General features: G+C 51.7%; 1 protein-coding gene and 1 long non-coding RNA gene across 4 annotated transcripts in view; one reads left to right on the plus strand and one right to left on the minus strand.

Moving 5' to 3' along the window:
- The window catches only part of LOC108407322 (uncharacterized), a 92,099-nt gene extending 85,015 nt beyond the window's left edge, over window positions 1-7,084 (plus strand). Inside the window, exons 4-5 of one of the 2 annotated variants that reach the window (XR_012122085.1) lie at window positions 2,930-2,987; window positions 6,482-7,084. This is a non-coding gene — a long non-coding RNA (uncharacterized lncRNA). The remainder of the gene's footprint in view (window positions 1-2,929; window positions 2,988-6,481) is intronic. The other variant, XR_012122088.1, reaches the window with a different exon arrangement.
- Window positions 1-23,740, minus strand: part of PLB1 (phospholipase B1) — a 115,012-nt gene that overhangs the window by 10,037 nt on the left and 81,235 nt on the right. For both annotated transcript variants that reach the window (XM_073214923.1, XM_073214930.1), the window contains exons 40-56: window positions 23,427-23,508; window positions 22,662-22,766; window positions 21,570-21,665; window positions 20,969-21,040; window positions 14,993-15,058; window positions 11,798-11,858; window positions 11,211-11,269; window positions 9,530-9,597; window positions 9,257-9,300; window positions 8,942-9,041; window positions 6,300-6,351; window positions 5,211-5,291; window positions 3,767-3,832; window positions 3,134-3,228; window positions 1,858-1,936; window positions 812-916; window positions 241-336 (exon numbers count right to left, since the gene is read on the minus strand). In XM_073214923.1, coding sequence (XP_073071024.1) covers window positions 241-336; window positions 812-916; window positions 1,858-1,936; window positions 3,134-3,228; window positions 3,767-3,832; window positions 5,211-5,291; window positions 6,300-6,351; window positions 8,942-9,041; window positions 9,257-9,300; window positions 9,530-9,597; window positions 11,211-11,269; window positions 11,798-11,858; window positions 14,993-15,058; window positions 20,969-21,040; window positions 21,570-21,665; window positions 22,662-22,766; window positions 23,427-23,508 — 1,327 coding nt within the window. The remainder of the gene's footprint in view (window positions 1-240; window positions 337-811; window positions 917-1,857; window positions 1,937-3,133; window positions 3,229-3,766; window positions 3,833-5,210; window positions 5,292-6,299; window positions 6,352-8,941; window positions 9,042-9,256; window positions 9,301-9,529; window positions 9,598-11,210; window positions 11,270-11,797; window positions 11,859-14,992; window positions 15,059-20,968; window positions 21,041-21,569; window positions 21,666-22,661; window positions 22,767-23,426; window positions 23,509-23,740) is intronic.

The following is a 23,740-nucleotide window of genomic DNA, read 5'->3' on the forward strand; positions in this document are numbered from 1 at the left end:
TTTGCCCAAGGTCACACAGTAAGGGGTTGAAGCTGATATGTGTTCAACCTGTTGAACTGTTCACAATGTTATTCCCCCTACCTCTCTAGGGCACTACCAAAAGAATCAAATCTGTCTGGACAAATGGGTGTGCCAACACTCTGAGCTTTGGGGAGAAAGGGGCTATGTCAGCCAATAGGCTATTCACTGTGAGAGTTAGCCAACATCCTTGGGCTGCCCCCTAGGCTCTGGGACACTCACCATGTTGTTCCAGAGGGCGATGGCCATCTCGGCGTGACCGCGCTCTGAGAAGTGGAAGCAGTCATCGGAGAAGAAGGTGAGGTCAGCGCCCCCTCTCTGTGACCAAGGCAAGGGAGTTACCTTCCTGGGGAAAGGACACCTTTACCTGCCCCCTACCATCCCCGCAGGGGCCCTGTGCATTTCTCCTTTCAAGGCTGTTGCTGCCAGGCTAGATATTGATGGAGGAACTCCTCAATTTCGGAATTAAAAAAAAAAAAAACCAAACAAACATGGATTGTAGTTACCCATACTCCATTCCTTTTCCTTCAACACCCCTATACTAATACTCAAAAATAATAATTTTAAGAAGCTTTCATTCTATCCCAATCCAGCAAGTAGCAGGGGGGCTATGCCCAGGGAGCTTAGTCACTATACTATGTTCCAATTATACCCCCCGACCCCAAAAAGGAAAAGAGGCCTTGGAAGCCTGCTTGGAGAGAGATGCTTAAAAGAAAAACCTACATAGGGAAGGAAGTGCATCACCTAAGAGCAGCCTCTCCCCATGCACCGCCCAGAAGCACCCCTGGCTTACGCTATTCAGGGGGATGAGAGTGTTTTGGAAGAATGGCTGCAGCACCACGGCGAAGTCCTCGCGCTGAAGGTACTGTTGCTGGTAGGTCAGCCGGGAGATGCCACTCTGTGGATGGGGACAGAGACTGCTCAACCCTCTGGCGAGGCCGGCCGGACAGGTCCCGGGCCTGCTGCCCTGGGCTGGTTGTGATGGGGACCAGCCTCAAAGGGGCTACTTTGAGCTGTGTGCATTTAGTCTGTACCGCTGCCTGAGCGCCACCCCCATCCATGCTGAGTCTCTGTAAGGCTGGCTCTGAGCTGCTGACCTGACTGCTTAGGCCAAAGGCCTCCTGCTCAGATGGTAAGCGTCTCAACACCTGTAATCTTGGGGCATGAGTGTCCATGGTCATTGGCTTTATTAAGTGCCAGAATGTGGACTGTAAAAGGGGTAGATTAGATGTGCTTCTCTTCAAGAAACTTATAATCATCTGGAAAAATGAGGCCAGATGTAGAAAACATGAGAAGCATATAAGGCTTCAGGATCAGTGACATGCAGGCTGAAGTTGCCATAGAGAGAGAGTTGAGGGTGAAGCAGAGGCAAAGGAGCTTCTTCAAGGCGGTCAGAGGACACACCCTGTGCGTGAGATGGATACATGCACAGATGCTCAAGAGAGGGGACAGCATGAGCAGAGGTGGACAGGAGGAGGAATGTGTTGGGGAAGCAGACACCAGAGGGTGAGAACGGTGGAGGGTGGGAGACAGCAGGGCCATGACCACAGGCCCCTCTCCTCCAAGGGGGAGGTGGGCCCATCACATGGTACCTGAGCGCTTTCACCGGCTCAGGGCTGGCCTCGGGCTGGGATTCTCCCACCCTCCCTCTGAGATTTCTCACTCTCCCTGCTTCCCACCCAGGCCTTGGTGTCCAATTTGCCTGGATAAATATTTCAGGGACTGGAAGCATGGAGGGACGGGTGAAATAGGTGAAGAGGATAAAAAGGTATAAACTTCCAATTATAAAATAAGAAAAAGCTCAGGGGCTTGTGATTGGCCTTCAGGGCACAGGCTCACCTGGAAGTTCCAGTTCACTTTCTTCAGTTCCTGCATCTCCCGGGAGCTCTGGGTGCGTCCGAGGCAAGCGCAGCTGCTCCTGCGAGATAAGGAGTCCTGTGGGGAGGCTCCAGGGGTGGCCTGACCCTGTGCCCCGGGAAGCTGACCCCCACGGAGGCAGCTGCTGCCCTTGGGGGCCTGGCTCCTGTTCTGCCTTGAACAGGAGGGTGGCAAAACACAGGTGTCCCCACACTCAGCCTTGACTGACTCTGGGATGCAGGTCCCAGAACATGATGTAACTCAGGAGCCGGAGGTCTAGCAGGTGCTTGTATAGAGAAGGCAGGAAAGTTGGCTCCTGATGGCCAGGCCTCCTCGTGAACAGGCTACCCATTCCCTGTGGCTCCTGGGGCCCCATGAGGGGAGGGAGGGGGTGAGAAGGGACTGGAATTGTGGGAAGACAACCATGATAGCCCTTCTTTCTTATTCATGTTCCTGAAGTTTTCCAGCTCTACCTCTGGCTGCTTAGGACTTACCCTCAGGGCTCTAGGCTGGGGAGTCTTTTGACAAGCTAGGGAGGGTCAACCAGCTTGAGGCACACTGACTAGATGGGGTGCAAGACCTGCAGACTCCAGAAGGTGCAAGACCCTCCAGCTATTGGCCAGGCACCCTAGGGGCCAGGTTCCTAGCAAACACAGGAACCAGCTGGTCACCTTCCCAGCAAATTCACTTGACCCTAGACAGGACTCCTTAGCTCAAAGGCTGGATTTCAAGGACATTTTAAAAGCTACTGTTTCCCAAGAGCCTGCCCCACAGGGACCAGGCACATTACTTGCATTTCATCTAGGTCTTTGCAAGGAGATTTTTACAGGCGAGGAGAAAGTAGCCCAGAGCATGTGGTTTGTGTGAGGTTCCACAGCTCCTACACAGGCAGAGCCAGATTCGAGGCCAGATCTAGCTACCTTGAAAGCTCATTCCTTGCACTGCCTCTCAAACACAGAGCGACTTGCTCAACTTGGAATTTGGAATCATACATGATGTTGGGGGCCTTAAGGATCATTGGCTGATTGGCATCATTGTGTCTCTTCCTTTACAGAAAAGCAGTGGGGGTCCAAAGCAATGAAGTGACTTGCATACTTCAGGCATTCAATAAGGTAGAGGCATTTCCAGATGGTTTTCCAAGTCCCGGGCTCATTGCTGATGTCTGCCCTCTGGGCAGGACTGTCTGGCTCCGCCTGTAGTGATCTTACCCTTGGAGCCTTGCTCTCCGCAGGTGCCCTCTCCCCGAGACTGTACTTACTGAGCCACCACTTGCATGTCACATTTCCCGCCTTGGCCCTGGTGGAGGCCAGCCAGCTCCATGATCTCCACCACGTTGATGAAAGCCCTCGGAAGCTGTGAGGAGCAGAGGGATGGGTTTCATTGGCCCCCAGGCAATTGTGAGGGACACTGGTTACTGTTGGAAGGAGCCCAGGGGATCATTTGCAATTGAACATCCCCCTCCCCAACTTTACCAACACAGAAACTGAGGCCCAAAGAGGGAATGTGACTTGCATTATCTCACTGAGTCTTCTTTATTGGCCCCACTCAATAGCTTGGGAAGCTGAGACACAGAAGTCACTTGCCCAATGTCACATTGCTAGTAAGCCACAGTGCTGAGCTGTAAACAAGGTCAACTGGCTGCAGAGGCAAGCTCTTTGCCACCCAACAATGCGATCTGATCCACTTGGAGTTTCCCTGCAGAGGAGCTTGGCCGCTCCCTCCCGCCCATCCCATCCAGGTGCTCACTCACAGGGGGGGGCTCCACCAGCGTGCACCTCACTGAACACAACTTGCCTAGCTGCACCCAGGCAGCAACTCCCCCATAAGGGAGCAGACAGACAGGTTGCTGGGAGGAAAGAGGACCCAGGAGCATGCAGCGGCTCTTCCCTACCTCCTCATAGAGGATGTCCAGGGCCTGCTGGATGTGCTGAACATACTCCTCAGCTGGTAGGGCCTCCTGTGAAGAACGAAGGAGGTTCTCCTTAGCCCCTGGGCTCCACTCTGTGAGGAGGAGGGGGTCTGATGCCCAGTACAAGAGGGCCCTAGGGCTGTGGGATGGTGGCAGAGTGGGTACTGACGGGCTTCGGTGGCATTGGATGGGCTGGGAAGCTCAGCCCTTGTTCTTGGTGGACACAAAGGCTATTGTAAAAAGTCGCCCCTTGGCCCCCACTGGACACCATGAACAATCTGTACCCCATGGTATCTCAGACCCAAAGGCAGACCCTGACAGTGCTAGGCCCTACCACTTCTCCAGTCCATCTGCCACCAGCCTTGGCCTTCTCTGACCATGATGGTGCCCCTGGTGATCACACTCTCTGTCCTCTGGGCTTTGGCCCATGGCTGGCTCCACTGCCACCCCCTAATTTTTATCCCTTGTGACTCAGCTTAAGGGTCTCCTCCTCTGACGCATCTCCCGACTGGAGGCTAACTTAGCTCCTTCCTAAAATGTGCCTGAGTTAACCCTGGTGGTGGCCTTCAGGTGTCTTTCACAAAAAGATGCTCTCAGTAGTATACACCTGACTGTTGCAGGAAGGACAGGTATTCATGTCCAGTAGAGGTATTTTCCTGTACTGAGTGTCCATAGGTAGGTCTGAGTCTGGGTAGTAAGGGAGAGGACAGAGGCAGCGAAAGTGAACCCCCATGTGGGGGGAGTGTAGTTCTCATCAGCCTTTGGTGGCTGGTCTTTCTGAGCCAGAGGAATGATAAATGCTTTCTCCCCATGCCTGTGGCTGTCAGACATTCTGTCACCAGCTCTGAGTTCTAGCAGCTGCTTTTTTTCTGGCCAAATAAAATACAGGATGTTCCCCAACTTAGAACAAGACATATTCTAAAAGTTACAATTTCCAATTTTAAGTCTGGAAACAACAGGAGGAATGAGCTAGGTGCCCAGGCCGGCTGCTAGAGGGTGGTCAACCTGTGATGTCCCTCAAGGGCAGCAAGCCATCCTATCAGGATTGGTTCATTTTTATCCAACCCCCATTATGATGTTGTTTTTTTCTCAAGGAGGATGGCCAAAGCAAACAGGTGCAGGGACTCCAAGCAGGTGTTGGGTGGGGCTTGCAAGTTACCCACTGGAAGCAGAGTGCAGTATTCGTGCACACGGGAGCCCACCTCCTCGGCAGTGCCTGAAGACTGGGTGCTTCCAGACACTTGCGGGCTCCTCAGCCGTGGGAAAGGCCAGCCTCACCTGGCGTGTGTGGGCCAGGGGCCCGCCTGAGGCACCTGGGAGAGCAGGCCAGTGGGACTCCCACAAGGCAAGCCGGGGCCCTAGGCGTGGGCAATGACAGGCCACAGCTCCTGTCTCAGGTGTCTGACGGGGCTGGTCTGGGGCCTACCTGATTCTCGCAGTAATGACACAAGTCGTTGCTCCCAATGAAGAGTGTGATCAGCTTCCAGTCTTTCTCTAGGTTGATTTCCTGAGGATTCAGAAGACCCTGGGTTTAGACTTTGACAGTGGAGTGGGAGGCAGTCACATGCAGGTGGTGATGACCGGGCCAGACAGCCCCCCACCCCCCTGCCCTGAGTGCCTGTCCCTGCTTTGTATCACAATGGGGAGGAGATGCCAGCGGAGCCTCCCTCCCCTTGGTGCCAGGGGATGAGCTCCAGGGAGGGAGGAAGGCAGCTGTGTGTGTGTGTGTGTGTGTGTGTGTGTGCTCGTGCACGTGTCTGCGTGTGTGTCCGCTCACATAGTGGAGGACACTGCTTTCCCTTTGAAGTCCTCTTTAGAAAGCTGGTGGAGTGGAGTATTAACAAATCCCTAAATACTCCATCTAATGCCCTTCAAAGGAGCCAAGGGCAAAAGATGCCACCAGAAGCAAAAGCCCAGACCTGCCTCTCGGGAGGCTTCGGTGCAGGGAGAGGGCCTGGAGGGAAGTGGAGGAGGAGGAGCCTGGCCTGGATGGGAGGTGGGGTCCAGGGAGGCCCCTGGAGGAACCAGCTCTCTGCTCAGCCATCACAGCAGAGGCACTGCCAGGGGCTGAATTCCAACGTGGAAGCACAGAGCACTTAAAAAAGTGCCAGTGAGAAGTTTTAGAGGGTCCAGGTGAACAGGAAGGAGGAAAAATTGGAATGAGGAGCCTATTTTTAGAACAGTGTTTGTGTAATAGGGCTCTGTGATGCCAACTCTTGGGCAAAGTGGAAAACTGCCAGAGGCCAGGGATGCCATCTTGGCCAGCTCTCTGCTCCGTCTCCTGCTCCTGCGCTCAACTTAGGGCCAGGGGTGCCTGAGTTGGGGTTGGGAGAGAGTAGCAAAGAGGGTGCTTTGGTGGTAAGCCCTGCTTCTTGGGGCTCTTCTGGCCTGTCTTACAGACAAGCCAAGGGCAGGAGGGCCAGTGGTGAGGAGGAGCTCTCTGAGGGCCACTGTACCTGCCCCAGACAGCCGAATACTGAGCGCCTTTCAGGGTGGCCTGGGGCCCTGTACTCACCGGGCTCTTTTTCATTCGCTCCACCAGGTCCCGGGCCTGGGCTGGCATGTCCCTAGGCAGCGGGGAGAGAAGGGGTGTTAGCGCTGGCTGAGGAGCCAGAACTCAGGCTGTAGGATTGGGCTTGGCAGGAGTGGTACCTCAGGAAGAAAAACATTAATATTATATAAATTATATTCCTTCAGGATGTGTCGAAGGGCTTTCGATTCTCAAGAAATCGCAACCTAGTAAAAATCAAAGATCTGCCACAGACCTCAGAGCCACATGGATCAGGACCCTGCCAGGGGCTAATCTGCATCCAGTCACCTCCTCCCACAGGCCAGGCCTCTGGCCACGGCAGGTGGGATCCGCTCAGATTTCCCATCAGGGATGTTCCCTTGTATTTCACCCAGCTCTTTCACTGCAGGCTGACCCTGTTCAGTTCTTATCCAGCTGTCTGTTTTAAAAATAACCTTTTGTATGTTTGAAAAAGTCATGGCCCTAAATTATCCCTCAGCTTTCTCCTTTCCTGGCTTCCTGGCTCCTTAACCTTTGCTTCTAAGGCCCACTCTCTGGTCCTTTAATCCTTCTGTTTTTCTTCTGTGTGGTTACTTTGGATTTCTACACCATTCCCCATCTCCTCACTTTTTTTCCTCCCAATGAGACAGGATGGGGGAGACAAATAGGATTAGTTCTTCCTCCAGCTCCCTGTTGTCTGCCATGAATAAGGTGACGAATGTTTCTGGATGAGAGATATGTATGTCAATGGAACACTACTCGGCAATAAAGTGGAATGAAACTATCGCCAAGCAACGACATGAATGCCTCTTAGTTTTTCTGGGAAAAAGATAAGAAAATAGTACATAGTGTATGATTCCATTTATATAAAATTCTAGAAAATTAAAACTCATCTGTAGCGACAGAAAGCAGGTCAGTGGTTACCTGGGAACCAGGGAGTGGGGAGAGGCAGGAGGAGAGATTGATTACAAAGGGGCACCAGGAATTTTGGGGTGTGAGCTGGGCACATGGCTGAGCACACATGGTACCATCCCTGCCCACATTTCTCCTTTATACATCTTTATACTTTGATTCTTTTGTAACTGTTAGTAATAATCTTGGGGTTCTGGCCTTTAGAGGTGTTCAATGAATTCTTGCTTATTGATTGATAGAAGGGAAGTTAGACATTGAATAAAACTTTACTAAATATCATAACAATGGAAAATCTCTTTTGGGGCATACATATTATCTATTGTACTAAAGATTTTCCATGGGCTATTGATCTCACTTAATCCTTGTGACAACCCTGAGAAGTAGTACTGTTATTATCTCCATTTACAGATGAGGAAACTAAGACTCAGAGATGATAAGTGACTCGCCCAAGGTCACACAGCTAGCAAGTCTAGGAGCTGGGATCTGGACACCGAGGGTCTGACCCCAGGTCTCATTATCCTATTCACTCTGCTGTGGTATTTGTCCTTCTAAGTGGACTCATCCTTATCCACACCATATTAAATGGCAGAGTGCCGATAAAGGAGAGTCACAGAACAATTTTCCAACCTTGCTTACCTAGGTCAAGGCTTACTCTCTTTCCCCTATCACAGGGACAGCAGAGAGGCTCACAGGAAGCTGCATGGCTTGGTCCCCTCCCTGCCACAGACTTGACTTGTCCTGGGGGAGGGCCAAGCAGCAGTGAAGCAGAAAAGCAGTAAGAGTACTGAAGCGAGGAGGGCTTGGATGGCAACAGACTGAGAAATCGCCTCCTGGTTATTGGAGCCCGTGCTGTAGAATAATTATAATGGTAATAAACAGCAGTTAGATGTTGGTTTTAAGGCCCTGTGATGCTCAGCTTTTTGCAGAAAAATAAGTTCTTCCTGCTCATGACGTTGAGGAGCTGACATGGCTTCCTGTGGCTCTGGAGGCTCAGCCTGAGTGGGGCCCCCTTACCCCGCCCGGAAGGAGTGCTCTGTGAGCAGAGTGAGTCACGCCCGTGTGGTTTCCCCGGTGATGTGCACAGCAGTCCCTTCTACAAAGCAAATACCCAGCCCACCCTGCTGAAAATCAATGAACCCTGTCAGGCATTTCAGCTTTAATTATCTCAGTTGTCAACAACAGAAATCCAAGTGAAAACAAACAACTGCTATGCTGTTTTGGGGGGGCCCTAACGTCTAACTCCCTAGCGTCAAGATACAGCTCTTACAGAGTCGGGACTCCAGGTTCCCAGGAGCACAGGGGGGAGCAAAGGGCGGCTGTCTACAGGGTCGCGTGCAGGTGCCCCACACATTTGAACTGAGTCTCTGTGGGGCAGGGAGGCCAACCAAGGTAGCAGGACAGCGCCCGACTCAGCTCCCTGTCCCGCTGCCCTCAGTGCTTCGGCCAGGGCCCCAGGGGGCGGTGAAGCCTGGTCTGGGCTGGCTTCTCTAACTTGCTCTGATAACTTGGGGCCATTCAGGAAACATCCTAAGCCTCTGTGTCCTCCCACTATGACCCAGCTCTAAGGGCATGAGGCTCATGAGGTAGTCCTCGCCAGGGCCAGCTCAGACTTGCAGTAGTGCTGTTGTTGCCCATCAGGGGCCAGGCACCCATAGCACCATTCCCTCCTCCTCCCGTTTTCCTCTTGACGGCTCAGCCTTGTCCTCTATTCCCTGTCCAGGCCCCCATCTACTCACCGGGCCCTGGCACCTTTCACTGCTGCATTCAGGCCTGCTGTGTCCTCCTGTGTGCCGGTAGAGAACCCAAGGATGGAAGGGTTGAACTTCCTCAGGATATCTTTTAAGAGGGAGGAAGCAGACAGCACAGGTGAGAGGGGAGGGCCGTGCAGTGTCAGGGCACAGAGAGAGGCAGGACGGTTCTGGGCCTCTCGGGGCTCGCTGACTTCCCTCCTTGCAGGTAACCCTCTCGTCCCGCACTCGGGGGCAAGGCCCTGGCCTCAGGGAGATGCTGTCCTGGCCATAGTGACGGTGCTCCTCCATGTTGCCACTTACTGGGCAGTGTGGTATGAGTCTCCAAGGTGCCGTCCCCTCCAATGCTGGGGGAGGAAAGCACATTTGTTAAAGCCCACCCCGCCTGCTGCTCCACACGCTGTCCTGTCTCTAAGTCAGAACCGCCAAGTATGAGTCCTGTCGCCCTCAGGACTAGTGTGAGCACCAGGGGGTCTCCTTGTTTCCATGCTCTGGGCCATGGGGACCTGGTCTTATATCTGGAGGATAACAGGAAACACACCACTCATGGCTCTTTGGAGTGGAGAATATCCTCACCTCCAGGAGAGTCCCCTCCAGGATGTGGGTAGGTCACCGAACTTGCCTGGATGGGCTCCCAACGCCGTCTATGAAAGGCAGAGAGAAGGCTCCAGACCTGTGCAGGGCCCGTGTGGGCTGGGGGTGTGGGAAAAGGCCCCCCTTGCTGGTGTAGCCGTGGGGCCTGGACTGACCTTTTCTGAGCACAAGTAGTACCAGCTTTTCTCTAGGCCACTTAATCTCTCAAGTCGTCCTGACTCTGAAATCCTCTACACACAACCGATAACCATGTCCTGGAAGCACCAAGATCCTTCCTTCCCAACCTGGCTAGCTCCTGCCCCTCGGCCACATTCCTAGCTGGGATTCTCATCTCCTCAGTATGGACCACACTCTGGCCTCCTACCTGACCCACAGTCTCTGGTGTTCCTTCCCTTCTCACCAGGCTGCCCATGTGCTCTTCTGGCACACCTCTTTCCATGCCTCCCCCGATCTCTGACCTTTTAGTGGGTCTCCCTTACACACAGGGTCAAACCCAAATTCCTTCACCAGCGTTCTGAGTGCACGTAGTCGGGTTTCTCCTTCCCTTCCTTGGTCACTCCCTTTCCTGTCCATGCAGGTCTAAGCAAATGGACCCGAACCATGAAGGCCTGGGACCAGCCTGCTCCATTGCCACCCACTCAGCCAATCCCCTTGGGAATGCTATCTTCCCCTAATCTCCAGTTCCTTCGATAAGACTTTTGTCAGTTTCTACCTCTTCTAGGAAGCTTTCTCTAAATGCCTTTCTTACAAAAAAAGAGAAATTCTTCAGAACTTAAAAAAGTAATCTATGTTCACCATAACTAGTAAAATGATGCAAAGATTTGGAAAAACTTAGTAATCTACTCATGCTTTGATCATCTTGCCCCCTGCCATAGGTTGTACATCCTCTCCTTGCCCCTTGCCCACATTTACACACCACCAGGGTAATTACTGACTAAGAGCAGGTGTATATCCTTCCACTGCTTTCTGTGTTCTTACCAAAATTAAAACACATTCACACACGTGGAGAATTTGTTTCTACAGAAATGAAATCTCTACTTTAAAAGTCCTACATGTCACCTATATGATTATGTATCTCCTTCTGTGTAAGTTTCTTGTTTTCCCAGCTGGACAAGTTTCTTGAGGATCACAACTGCCTCCCAGAACTGTGAGAAGAGTGCCTTGTACACAGCAATAGCTAACAAGCAGACACATACAATTCATTCAGTGAAAGTGTGCTTGGTGCAGGAACCGGGCTCCCTCTGCCCCCAAAACCACATCTTTAAATGGGGTGGGCCTGTGGGCTGTGTGTGGGAAGACCCAGCACTCTGTGAGTCTGGGTAGATGGAAGGGAGTTCCGCGATAAAGGCAGGCAGACTTGGACGGGTACTGCAGCACACAGATGAAATGCGTGGGGACGGTGGGTGAGGGGCACAGATGGCTTCTGCCTGGCGGGGGAGGGGAGGGGGTTGAATGGGACTGTGCAGGGCAGAGGGCAGGGCACTCTAGATTGCTGGGTGACATTTTTTGGCTGCCTGGCTGTATTTCAGTGCCCGGCACAGGGCGGTTCTCAGTCAATGTCAGCTACGTGCTGAAGGCAGAGCCAGGGTGGGGGAAGCATTGGTTCTACACAGGGCCTGGCTGGGCTCGTAGGTACCCATGCCTGGCTTAGCTCAGTACTCACAGTCAACGAGTCACCCAGGGCGGCCACCACTTTAATGTCTGCTGGTCGGAGCTTATGGACTAGGGGAGACAGGAGAAAGATGGGTGGTCAGGGGGAGATCTTCCTTTTTAAGTATAAACTTGACCAGGAGACTGAGATTCTGCTCTGGACTCACAGGTCCCCATTACACTTATTTCCAGCCTAAGGCTCTAGCAAATTTGCCTCTTCCAACTGTTCAGAGCAACCGAGGCACTGAAGGTAATGGACTTGATGCCTATTGTCCAGTCTGCGAGGAGCCCAATTCATGCTGGAATGGTTTGAGAACTTCCCAGCTGCAGGGGTCATGGGCAGATAGGCCCCCAGTCCCTGACTGTACCTCCTTTACAGGGAAGGGAGGCCTGAGCAGCTGCCCCTGGGACTAAGTGGAGATGAGAAGTGTAATTTGTGGTTTCAGGACAGCTTTTTGTGGGCTGCCCAGGATCTAGGTCTGTACTGTACGGGAATCAGCAAGGCCTGCTCAAGGCTCCTAGGGTTGCTCATAGGGTCTCCCAGCAACCTGGCACTTAGCAAGGCCCTTAATGGAAGGGCGCAATGAGGTTTTCACTCACCCGAGGTGGGGACACTGCTGGACTGATTCCACTCCATACACAGGAAGTCACTGCCCCAGTTCTAAACCCACAGGAGAAAAGACACACTGTCCAACACTCATTGTGCAGGCAGGTTAGCTTCAGCCCAGAAGAATTAGCCAAGGAATTTTTGCTGGAAGCTGGAACTATGATACTGTAGGGGATTGTGTGAGGGTAAGAACTGTTAGCTGCAGATGGACTGAGAGGAAAATTAGAGAGGAGACAACGGGTGTCTGTCTACATCTGTGCAAAGAACACAGAATGCGTGGGCACACACCTACAAACACAGTCTTTTCCATCTCAACTTATCTACATTCGTAAATGGAGCCAGCAGTCATATCAAAGCAGGGAAAAAACGGAAATCATGCTACAGGTGGTCTCCCAAAGGAACAGACATTTGGATGCCTAATAGGAGATAACACATTGGTGTTGTTAACATTAAGCTAATGGACGCTATTACAAGGATAGGATTGAAACAATAGTTTGTTGGAATATTTTTAGAAAATAACATGAGGTTTTTACAGTTGCAAAGTTCCTGGTTTCTGCATATCTTTTATATACATGTATATAACTTTTTGCATATTTAACTTAATAGCCAACCAACTCCTTGTATGTGTACAAATTAATGCCTATAGCCTGGATATCTTTAGTTAAATTCTCTTGTCTCTGGAATACAGATGCATTTTCAGGTGCTGGAGGAAGGGATGGGGTGAGAAGCAGAGGCCACAGAAATGACAAGTATCAGCAAGCTGGGGGAGAAACAGAGTCTCTTCCCCAGAGTCCCAAATACTTGCATGTCCCCAGGAGGGCCTAAGGGACAAGACTAAGGCTGAGCGTATAGTAGAGATCCACAAATAAGCATTGACTAGTTGACTGGTTCATGGGGAATGTAATTGCCAGAAGCTTTGGAAGCTCATTTCTTCTATTTGGTTAGATAATGATGAAGACAAGCTTTGTTAAACCATTCTTCTCATGAGGGAGCAAAAATGAAACTTCTTTTAAATATTGTTTGCTTAATCTGTTGTACTTTAGTTTATCCCAAGGGATTGCTTATTTTATCACACTGATGGATTCATTCTTCTGTGTGGAAGTTCTACTGAAATCAAGAACATGCTTATGTGCAGATGACAAATACCTGGGGAAAATGCAATTTAGAAAAAAGATCTGTAGCTGTGCGCCCTTTAAAAAATATCACAGATAGCTGATGAGCCAGAGACAAGCACCTTCCATGTAGATTAAGAGACACCAGTAGCATCTGAGCGTGTTCCTCTGCCACAGGGGAAGAACATGTACTGCATGCTACAGCAGAGCACCTAAGCCCAAGGGAGACTTGTCAAATCAGATTCTGATGCAGCAGGATGGGTGGTGCAATTCTAGCAAGTGCCCAGGTTGATGTTGCCTGGCTGGGGCTACTTTCAACAACAAGGAGTTAAAAAGAAAACACCACCACCTTCTAGGCCTGGGTTTTTAACTCTTCCAGCAGCAGATGCAAAGAAACATGAGACTCTAAGATCCAAGAGGGCAGGTCCAGACTTTGCTCACTATTTTATACCCAGCACTTTCTGCAGTGCCTGCCCCATTTAGGCATCCACTAAGCAAATGATAAACGACTGAATGAATGAATGCCCAATTAGCAAAACACAGCTGACATTTCAATTACAGTGGGTTTGGTCCATGGTTTGCCTGGAACAAGCCTCTGTTGGGCTAATGTGGGCCTGAGAGAACCCAGAGAGGCTGGACGGTGGCATTATCCCAGCCACGCCCCTGTCATGGCTTGCACCCCAGAGCTTAGCATCTGACAGTTCTTCAATAATTTCACATAGGTTAATCTCAGTGCTTTAATTGGCTTATAAAAGGTCTTCCCTCAATCAGCTCTGTTGCTCCCCTTTTCACACTAATCAGGGAGATCTTTTAAAAAAGTAAACCAGGTTATGTCACCCTCAACTGGAACATCCAGATGGCGTCTACATATCTCCACCTGAAGTCCAACCTTCTTACTCAGGGATTCAGATTCTACATGATCTGGCTCCTGACCACCCTCCTGATCTCATCACCCTACTCTCCACCTCATCCACATGCCCATAGCCACTCTGACCTCCTTTCTCTTCCTCAAATACACCCACCTCAGCCCCACTCCTGAGACTTTGTGCTCCCTGGTCCTGCTGGGGACTTGGCTGTGGTTCTCCAGATAACTGGCATCTTTCCATCATGTGTGTCCCAGCTCGAAACTCCCCTCGAGTGCAGGCCTGGCCTGCATACTCGTCAGAACTTGCTCCCCTCCCCTGCCCCATCATGCAGCCTTGCCTCACCTTCCCCAGAGCTGTCATCACTATTTGAAATGACTGTATTAGCTGCTCTAGTAGACTGTAAATTTCATAAAGGGTGGGACCCACCTGTCTGGCCTACTGCTCTATCTCCCTGGAACAGTGCCCAGCACTTAGTAGATACTCAGTGTGAAACGACCCCTAATTCCCTAAGGGCAGGACCATGTTTGACACTTCTCAGAATTCCCTCTGGTCCCTACCATGCCATCCGTGATATGAGAACAGATGTACTATAGGTGCTCAACTGAAATTGGCAGTGGAGCCCCCATCCTCTTGGCAACAGACCAGATCTGGATCAGGCCTGTCCTGCAAGGCCTGGTGTTGTCTAGGGTTCTCCAGGCCATGTTTGGAGTAGCAGTCCCTAAAGCCACAGACAGAATCCTTTGGGTTCCTCAGAGCTAGAATAATGGTCTTGAACCAAATAAGCCCTGGGGAACCCACTTGGATGTGCGTCAGCTTCCTGTTGGGCCAGGCCCTTGGAATCGAGATTCTTTTCACTCAGCTTCCACCTTCCAGGAAGTGATGGTGCATCATACCCACTGCCTCCTCCTCATTCTGTCTTAAAAGGCTGAGCTGCTTAATCAGAAATGATGTCTGTGCAAAGGTCAAAGAAAACTGATCCACAAGCACTTCCTCTAGTTGGTTGCTGACGTCAGGTAAGCACTTGTGAACATGTTAGGGCCATCCTGGGACTTTGTGGTTCAGGAGCCTTTTTTTACCTTTGCAATTTCCAGTATGTCAGAAAGGTACATCTTTGCTTAAGCCAACACTCTGAATCCTACACCACACCCCGAGTCATTGGTGGGTGGAAATGGCTTGTCCCTGAGGGAGGCAGACGTGCGTAAGGGATTACCTCAATGGCTGGTTTGGTGGAGTAAGTGTAGTTACTGTTCCGGGGTGTTCTCAGGAAGGGCTCATTCTAAGAGAAAAGAAGCCACAGGGAGAGGTTAACTGATGGCATGGAAGACTGCCTAGGAAAGATCAAAATGATCCTACCCTCTAGATTTATTAACATGATTTTTCCAGATTTAAATAGAAAGAACTGTATAAGCATAATTTAATTAATTCCCTACAAGCTTTTGTTAAGCACAATGGAAAAGCCTAAAAAGACTTCTATCAGGTTTCTACGCTTTTGTTTTCACTCTAGCTGTTGAACATGTCCCTAATTCTCAGAATGATCTGTTTTCTTCCCTATGTAATTTCTCTGACAGGAGATTCACATCACAGCATTTTTTTTCTTTTCCAGAAAGTATTATGATTCTCTCTCTCTCTCTTTCTCTCTCTCTCTCTCTCTCTCTCTCTCTCTCTCTCTCTCTCTCTCTCTCTCTCTCATCTATCTATCTATCTATCTATCTATCATCATCATCTATTTATATCATCTATTTGCCTCTCTTGAAATATAGGTCTTAGCCCCTTCATATCAACTTCATATATTTCAGTCATGTTTTTTCTTCTGAAACAGCATTTCATTCCCTACCTGCCTATCTGTTTCCCCATCAGTATTCACAAAGCCCAGCCAAGAAGCCAAGTTTTCTCATTACGGGTGATGGTCAGCCAAGGAAGGAAGAAGGGAGTAGGCAAAGGAGAAATGGGAAAAGCAAGGTAATGAGAAAGTGTAAAAATTACTGTGAACTGAGAACAAGTTAACAAGGCAGAGAACAGGAAATAACCAATGGCCCAGGGCTGTCAACACCATCACCAGAATGCTCAGTAGAGTAGACAGGCCATGGCCTGAAATAAGAAGGAAAACCCAGAATGGGGAGAAGGGGGTCACTGGAGGTCATTCCAGGGGTTGGACAGGGACCGTCCGTGGGCTGGACACACTCAGGAGACATTTGGTTTTGATCTGGTTTATTCTGGCCTGAATGGCATTAGGAGGAGTGCAGGGAGGAAGCCTTAATGCTTCCAACTGGGGTGCGCCCTCTCCCGTTCTGTCCCTGTGCTTCCTTTTGTCTCAGACCCGATCCCATTCACACAGTGTGTTCCTGCCTGGCATTACACCTGGGTTTGCAACCCCGAAAACCGGATTTTACAGATAAAGAGCAACTGAGGCCCAGAGTGTGGAAAGGACCCATTCCAGGTAAAGACCAGTAGTGCAGGACGGGGACCTGGTCTGACCTGACCTTCCTGGTTCCAGTTCTTACACTGGAACCAGACCAACGAAAAACCTGTTGGTCAGATGGAGAGGAAGAGGCAGGGAGGTTCTCTGCAGTCCCCTTGGAGGACAAAGTCTACAAGTGCAAAACTCCCAGCCTGGGCACAGACCCTGGCTTCCTGGGACACTACACATGTCTCTCCTTCCTTCTGAGGTTTGGTGTTCGAACTGAAACATGGGCCAGAGGAGCGCTCAGGCCCAGGGGAGGAAGTGTGCCCTGGGCGGTCTGCAGCAGCATGAGGCCAAAGAGGCCTCGCAATGGCACGTTGCCATGACTAACTAGGCTTTTCTCTGGCTAATGTTATTTAGCATCCCCAGAGCATTCAGCTTCAGACAAGGGCAATCTGGGAGCATTCTATAAATAACTGGCCCATGTTTGTTGAGCGCCCATGTGTTCAGAGCACTGTTCTAGGGGCTTGAATGAGGGGAGGACACAAAGAGGTTTACAACCCAGTCAGGCAGAGAGCATTCAAGGATGGCGTGTCTGGTAAGAGCAGTGATGGGTGCAACATCTGGGGGTGTGGTCCTTAAGGACTAGACTCAGTGGAGGGGGTGCTGCTAATATCGTTCTCCCCCACTTCAAGGGAGCCCTGATTGGGCACAGGGGCTGGGGCCTGGAGCCAGTCCCAGAATGTCCAGCACAGGAAGAACTAAGGGGCAAAGACTTCCCCTGCCCTTCTGGGAGTGTCTGTTTAGTCATATGACCCAAGGATTGGGAAGGGACCAGAGAGGGAAGACTGAATCAAAAGGGTCAGAGGTCAGGGAGACACTGGAATGTGGTGGGGAGTGAGGCCAGAGCAGGGATAATGAAAACAGGTCTAGGGCAGAGGCAGACAGGCGGCCTGGGGTGCCTGGTCTTGTTTTATTGACCATCAGTGGCACAGAGCATGCATGAGTCAGAGCTTTTTAAAGGCCTTGAGTTGAGCAGATTACTTGGAAGAGGGATTCCATTTAGTCTACTGGCTTTCTTGGCTGGGTTTGTAACACTGATAAGTAGAAAGTGAAGCCAATTGAATGCCAGCACAAGGAAATGTTCTACCAGTTATAGCTGCGCAAAGACGGTGTGGCCTGCCTGGGGGTCAGAGCCTGACAGCCACCCGGTGTGTTAGCAACATGAGTCAGTGGCTCCGGGAAAATCTTGGCTGTGTTACTAGGCATAAAGTTCCATAGTGAAGAAGTGGTGGTTTCCTGCTGCGTGGACAAACTGGAGTGTACAGTTGGACCTGGGCATCAACCTAAAGAGGGACATGTGTACCTATTGCGTGAGACAGGGCTCTGAAGGCTCGCCTGCAGTAAATGGTTGAGGGACCTGAGAAGACTTATGGGAGGGAGGTGGTGGTAGGAGGACATACCAGGACTACATGGAATGTCCACTGACATTCCCTGCCCCATGCAACACATGCTGGTTCATGAGCGAAGAGGCTGACTTTACAACCTGTTAATGGGGAGCTACCTGGCAGTGCGAAAAGCATGGCCTTGAGAGCGTGGGAGTTTAAGTGGAGGCTGGGGGGATGCCTCGGCGGGGTAGTGGTAGTGATTCAGTTACATGAGCGATCACAGCAGAGAGACCCCACGGCCTTCCCTGCTGAGATCCCAAGATTATATAGTGTTTTATAATGGGTAGGTAGGACCAGATAACCTTTAACACACCAAATGATGGGATCTGAACTGGGGTGGGGGAGCAATCAGAACAGAAAAGGCAGGCATTCAGGAGGGACACCAGGAAGAGTCCTAGCAGATGGGGCACCTCAGGTGTCACGCCTGCAGAACTGTGAAACCACAGTAACTTTGACACAGGGAAATCCTCCGGCTCAGAGAGTTTGGGAAGACAAATATTTAGCCCCTTTTTGACATTCCTTACACAAAAACTATCTTTGAATGAATGTTGAGGTCGAGGTAATGTGAGATCAGGGTGGGATTAGGAAATTTGGAAGTCCAAAGCATACAAATGATAACAGCATCCCTACATATGATTCAAAACGGAAAACCACTGAACAGTGAAGTATGAGGAACAAACTGCTGCTTTTTCTCACAATAAACTACTGGATGGCACATCACTTGAAATCATTTCAGTTTCTCTCTCTCTCTCTCTGTCATTCCCCGGCTTTGTTGACATCCTGATTATCCAATTTAAGCAGCCTTGTGGGTGACCTTACACTACATAGGGCATCCCAGGGGGGATGCATCTCAGGAGATGGACATAGAGGGCAGGAAAAGAGTTTGTAGAAATACAGCATTTGTAAAGAACAAATGAACACCAGAGTGGGGAGCCCCTGGTACAGAAATCTAACAGGAAGCCCTGAAAATGGACAAATCTCAGAGCAAGGGGCTGTAGAGAGGGAGAAAGAAAATTGGGACTGAGACAGGAGAGTTGGACAATGTCCACATTTTCAAGGCTGGGAGAAGGAAGGAGCATCCTTAAAAGAGAAAAGAAGGGGCAGCAACTAGAAAACACATCAAGCAAGATGGTTTTGCAGCTGGAGGCGCAGGACAGGAGGCCTTCCATGGAGGCGGTAGTTAACTGACAAATGCCCAGAAAGGGCAAGAAGACTAAGAGCTGGAAGGGATGGTGCTGGGCTTTCAGCTGGCTTCTTAAAAGCCTGAGGAGGAGCCACAGTCAGGTGCCCTGGGTTAGGGAAGGAGTGGGCTGAGAGGCCACGAAGCCGGCCGGGCCAGCAGTAACGTCCAGAGAGTGGCTAATCAGAAGTTGGCTGTAAAGTATCTCCTAAAACCCTAACAGAACTCCATGGAGTGCTGTGAAGTGCCCACTCTGGCTGGGCAGAATGCACTTGCAGTTGACTGGGGTGGGGACAGAGCCGGGAGGAGACTGAGAAGGTCCCCAGTGCTCGCATTCATCTAGGCCCCTGCTCCCCACCGGGTCCTGCCCACTGTGTCTATGTTTAACATAACTAGGATGGAAACATGTGCTGCCTGGGCCCTGTCAGCTCACACTGAGGTGCTGGTGGGCTTATAGCTCCCAGGACCTGAGGAATGCAGAATGCTACATTGCCTGGCGCGGTGAGGCTGGGCTGGCCAACAGACGGATCCTTTGAAATGGGTTCTGGGGTTGCCTAGCAACCGCTCTCCCAGGCTGGGCTTCTAGGATCTGCTCTCCTCTGCTCACCAATGGCTCAGACCGGCTCTGTCCAGAAGGAGGAGCAGAGCGTACTGTGCCCTGGGATGCTGGGTGGAGTGGCACTCTTCTCAGGCTCCGTGTCTGGTCTGGAGCAGAGGGCAGCACATGTCGCCTTGAGGCCCATGGTGACAGGGTTCTCTCCCTGACCAGTGCCTAGGCTCCAACCTGGTACTTAAGTGGGAGGAGGAAGAGCAAATGGTGGTGTCCTGGAATGGGGTTGTTACTTTTACTCCTGAAGGAAGGGCAACTGGCAGATTGGGGAAAGTTTTCTGTTGCTGATGTTCAGTATGGCCATGTGGGCTCTTAAAATATTGAAATTCTTACCTCCAGTATGATTTACATCCCCTGTTCTGAGTCCCTAAATGCCCCCACTACCCAGATCGCCTGGCCTCTCCCCTAGAAACCCCTGGACATGATCAAGACCTAGCAATTTAACAGTTGACGCACGGCACAGTCAGCATCCTAGAAGCCCTCGCCCCTGTCCTGCATCTGACCATTTGGCCTGGAGGCATCCATGTTGTACTGGGTGTTACGTCATTCAACTATTACCTTTGCTCCAAGCACTGGACCCAGCAACTGAGCCCTCCGCTGTCACTCCCACACTTCCCTAGCCCTTCCACCACTCTTGCTCTCCTGGTGAGGCTGAGGGTACATAAGGCTGAGCCTGTGCCCGAGACTGAGGTGGGGGAGGTGGCAGACAGGGAGCGTGGGTCTGGGCAGGGCTCCCACTCCCTCTGGAGCCCTGGCAGACACACGGGGGAGCTGCAGGTCTATTCCAGCTCAGCCAGGGGGCTGGGAGTGGGTGATGGAGTCCAACCGGGGAAACCCAGCCTCCCAGATTGGGTCAGGTCCTTTCGCTTTTACTGCTCCTGAGGGACCTCTGGCCTCAGCCTTATTAGGTCAAAAAAACATTAGACGGGACCTTGAAAAGGGAGCAGAAAGCAACAGGAGCATGGACCTGCCCCCACCCTAGGCCTGAAATCAAGTTTAACAACCACTTACATTTTCCTCCTTAAAAGGAGCCCCAAGCTGAGTCCTCGCCCCAGTTACTGCAAGGCCAGTCCTACTGGTCCCTCCCCCACACAGCTCCCAGGCTTGCTCCAGCACTGCGCTCCTCTTTGACCCTATCCCTGCTGGAAATTCCAGTCCCGGCCCCACGACTACCTAGCACAGCTGCTGAGCCTGGCTGGCTTCTCGCTAGGCCTCCAGCCTGCAGTCTGATTTTCCCATCCACTCCTAGTGCTCTGGTTAAAATAAGCCTTCCCCCCCTCCTTCTGGCTTCTTGACTCCTCCTTTCAAGAACCCACCTCTCTCACACCCTGGTCCTCTCCCCTTGCTTCTCCTACTCCCAAAGAGATAAGGGCTGCTGAGCCCTCCATCCCCCTCTCCATTCTCCCTGATATCCTTCCAGCCTCCCAAATCCTTCCACTCCCGGGCGAGGGGCAGGATGGGCAGCAAGGAGTCCGTGGCAAAGCATGAGGGTGGAAGGTCTGAGCTCTGGCTTCTGGGGAGGAACAAAGCAGGCCCTCCCTTCTTACCGGAGTGGGGCAGGAGAGGGGGATATCTGCTGTCAGGTTCAGGGTATCCGTTTTCCTTCCTAGTGGTTCAAGCTGATTGGGGAAGAAAAGAGAGACAGAGGTGTCAGAATTTCCTTTGAAGTGAACAGCCACAGGCAGCATCCTGCAGTGGGGAAGCTCGAGCATGATTTCAGGGGGCTGGCTTCCACTCCCGGCTCTGCCAGTTGCTGGCTGAGGGATATTGGGCAAGTCTCTTAGCTTCTCTAGGTTTCAGCTTCCTCATGGACTCATAATGCTTCTCCTGCAGGGATGTTGGGAAGCTCAGACTGCCTAGCACATTCCATGCTGGCACATACAAACGCTGAGTAAATGTGAGGGTTCTGCCTTGCATTCATGCAGAGCTCCTCATCAGGGTTCAGAGCACATAGGAGAGAGTGTAGTTGATTCTGGAATCTTAAGGACTCCATAGTTTCAATTCTACAGACTTCTACAGATGTGCCAGCCACTGTTCCTCTATACCTTGCTTGCAAAGTGAGGCCAAGAACAAGCTCCATTCTATAGGGGCTGGGGCTTTGCTGTAGACTAGAACCTCGGAGGCCCAGGGGCATCCCAGTTATTTTACCATATTGGCCCAAAGGGCTCTGGAGAGCTGGGAGTGGGATTTCTGACTTGGGTGGATGCAGTCTGGGGCAAAGAAGGTCATATCCAGGCGCCCGTCCTGAAAGAGAAAAATAAACTTCCTCCAGATCCTCTTAGTGCAGAGGGAGGAAAGGGAGCCACAGCTGACTGGCCTGACCCCTGGGAGATCAAAGCAATCCCACCAATCAATAGCCTTGGGTAACCCTAAGCCCTCCTTTCTGGCCCCACAATTCCCCTTATTTAACCAAAAAAGTGCCATATCTATTTTTAGGCCCAGTTGTGCAATGCCCTAGCCCATGCCATGGTTGAGGCAATGAGATCCTAGTCCCTGTGGAAGTCTTGGCCGGCCAGCTGGGAAAAGCCCTTGGCCAACTGGGCCCAGTGGTCTTGGTGGGGAGAAAGGGGCCGAGCCTGTGGCAGGCCTGGGCAAAGCCAATAGCAGGGCAGTGTGCCATCTTCCCTCTCTTAAGGCAGTGGGGGAGGGGTGTGCTCAAAGCTTTTCCCAGCTTCCCTCCAATTAAGTGAGGTGCTTAGGATGGAGGCCCAGGGGACAGAACCAAGTCGCCACCCTGGTCCACTCACAGTGTCCTTCTGCTCGGACAGAAGTGTTGGGGTGGAAATGGAGACCCAGCACCCTCTCTTATTGCTGCAGTGTTGTGGGTGTGGCGGAAAGTGAATAATCTGGAGTTGGGCATGTTTAAATCTTGCCTCTCTGCCCCTTGTTTCCTATATGATTTTAGGAAGGCAACTCCTATCTCTGAGCCTCTGGTATATGGGGATGATAAAACACCTCAAAAGGCAGTGTGTGACTTTATGTGTGGCAAGCACAGTGCCTGGCACACAGTAGGCCTAGTTCCATGAAAAGGAGCTGCTGGCAGTAGTACTGAGGACACTCCATGCCAGGCAGCCTCTGGGAATGCAGTTCAGATGTTCACGGAGGCTGCACCCACCACCCCGGCCCCGGGAGAGCTTCCTGTGTCTTTCCCATTTTATTCACACTCCCTGGGAGCACTTGGCATCTCTGTCTTGAATTTCGTCTCCCTTCCAGGGTCACCAGGGAGGGCAGGGAGCATACCGGCAGGATGGGCAGCTGGACATTGTGGAAGAATGGCTGTAGCACCACCGAGAAGTCTTCCCTCGTGTCGTAGCGGCCCGACTCCACCAGCTCACGCATGCTGCTCTGGGGACACACGCAGGGGCACCTTCAGCACGAGGCCCCGGGTGGCCTGAGAGCCCAGAGGGCGCAGGGTGTGGGTGGCGGGCAGCCTCTACTCCCTCAGCTCTCTAGCCAAGGAGCCAGCTCAGCTCTTCCCTTGAGGACACAGAGGCACTTGACTGCAAATCTCTTTCCAGAGAATGGGAAACAGGTTGAGTCTACCTTTTTGTTTTGCTGTAAGTGAACTACAAGCTCTGAAGGGCCAGGGAGGAAGTACCACAAGGAATAAAACCCTGGGAAGAGTCCCCAGAGGGCCCCCGAGGTCAGGACGTACAATCTCTGTATTTGTGGCCTGTGTTGAGGATGGGGGCAGCTGGCCAGCAGGGAGCAACGAGGGTGGGCATGGGGTGCCCAGGGCTACTGCCTCTTCAGGCCAAGAGTTGGTGGTGAGCCAGCAGGCACAGCTGGCCCATGAGGGTTTGCCACCTGGATTCCTTTGTGATGACTCTACCCGGGATGCTGGAGGCACTTCAGAAGTGGGCAGAGGCAGGGGCCCAGGTGGTGGTGCCAGCCCTTTAATCCTGAACAGCTCCTCCTTCCTGCGTGCCTCCCTAGGGCACTCTGCACTGCTGTGTTGACTGAGTCGGGGGACAGAACATAGAAGGGTGCTTTTCCTGGTCTCACCTGGTAGGCTTGGGTGATGGCTTCCAACCTGGCCAGCTCTTGGGAACTGTCCCGAGGGGTCAGGACACAGTTACACAGAGCGCTGTGCAGAGAGAAGTTGGCGTGAGGGCCGGAGCCAAGGCTCCGCTGCATAGGGTGGCTCTGGTTCCGGAGTATGTGACATGAGGCTCTGACACACATGCTGAGGGGCGGGTTGCAGGCCTGCCCAGGACTCAAGTCTCAAGCACACCCTCTCATGTTAACAGAGTACAAGCACTGGGCTGCCAGCACTGGGCCTGCAGCACTTGTGATGAACAAATGAATGTAGGCAATGA

Source organism: Manis javanica, chromosome 1, assembly GCF_040802235.1.
Source record: "Manis javanica isolate MJ-LG chromosome 1, MJ_LKY, whole genome shotgun sequence".
Classification (NCBI taxonomy): Eukaryota; Metazoa; Chordata; class Mammalia; order Pholidota; family Manidae; genus Manis; species Manis javanica.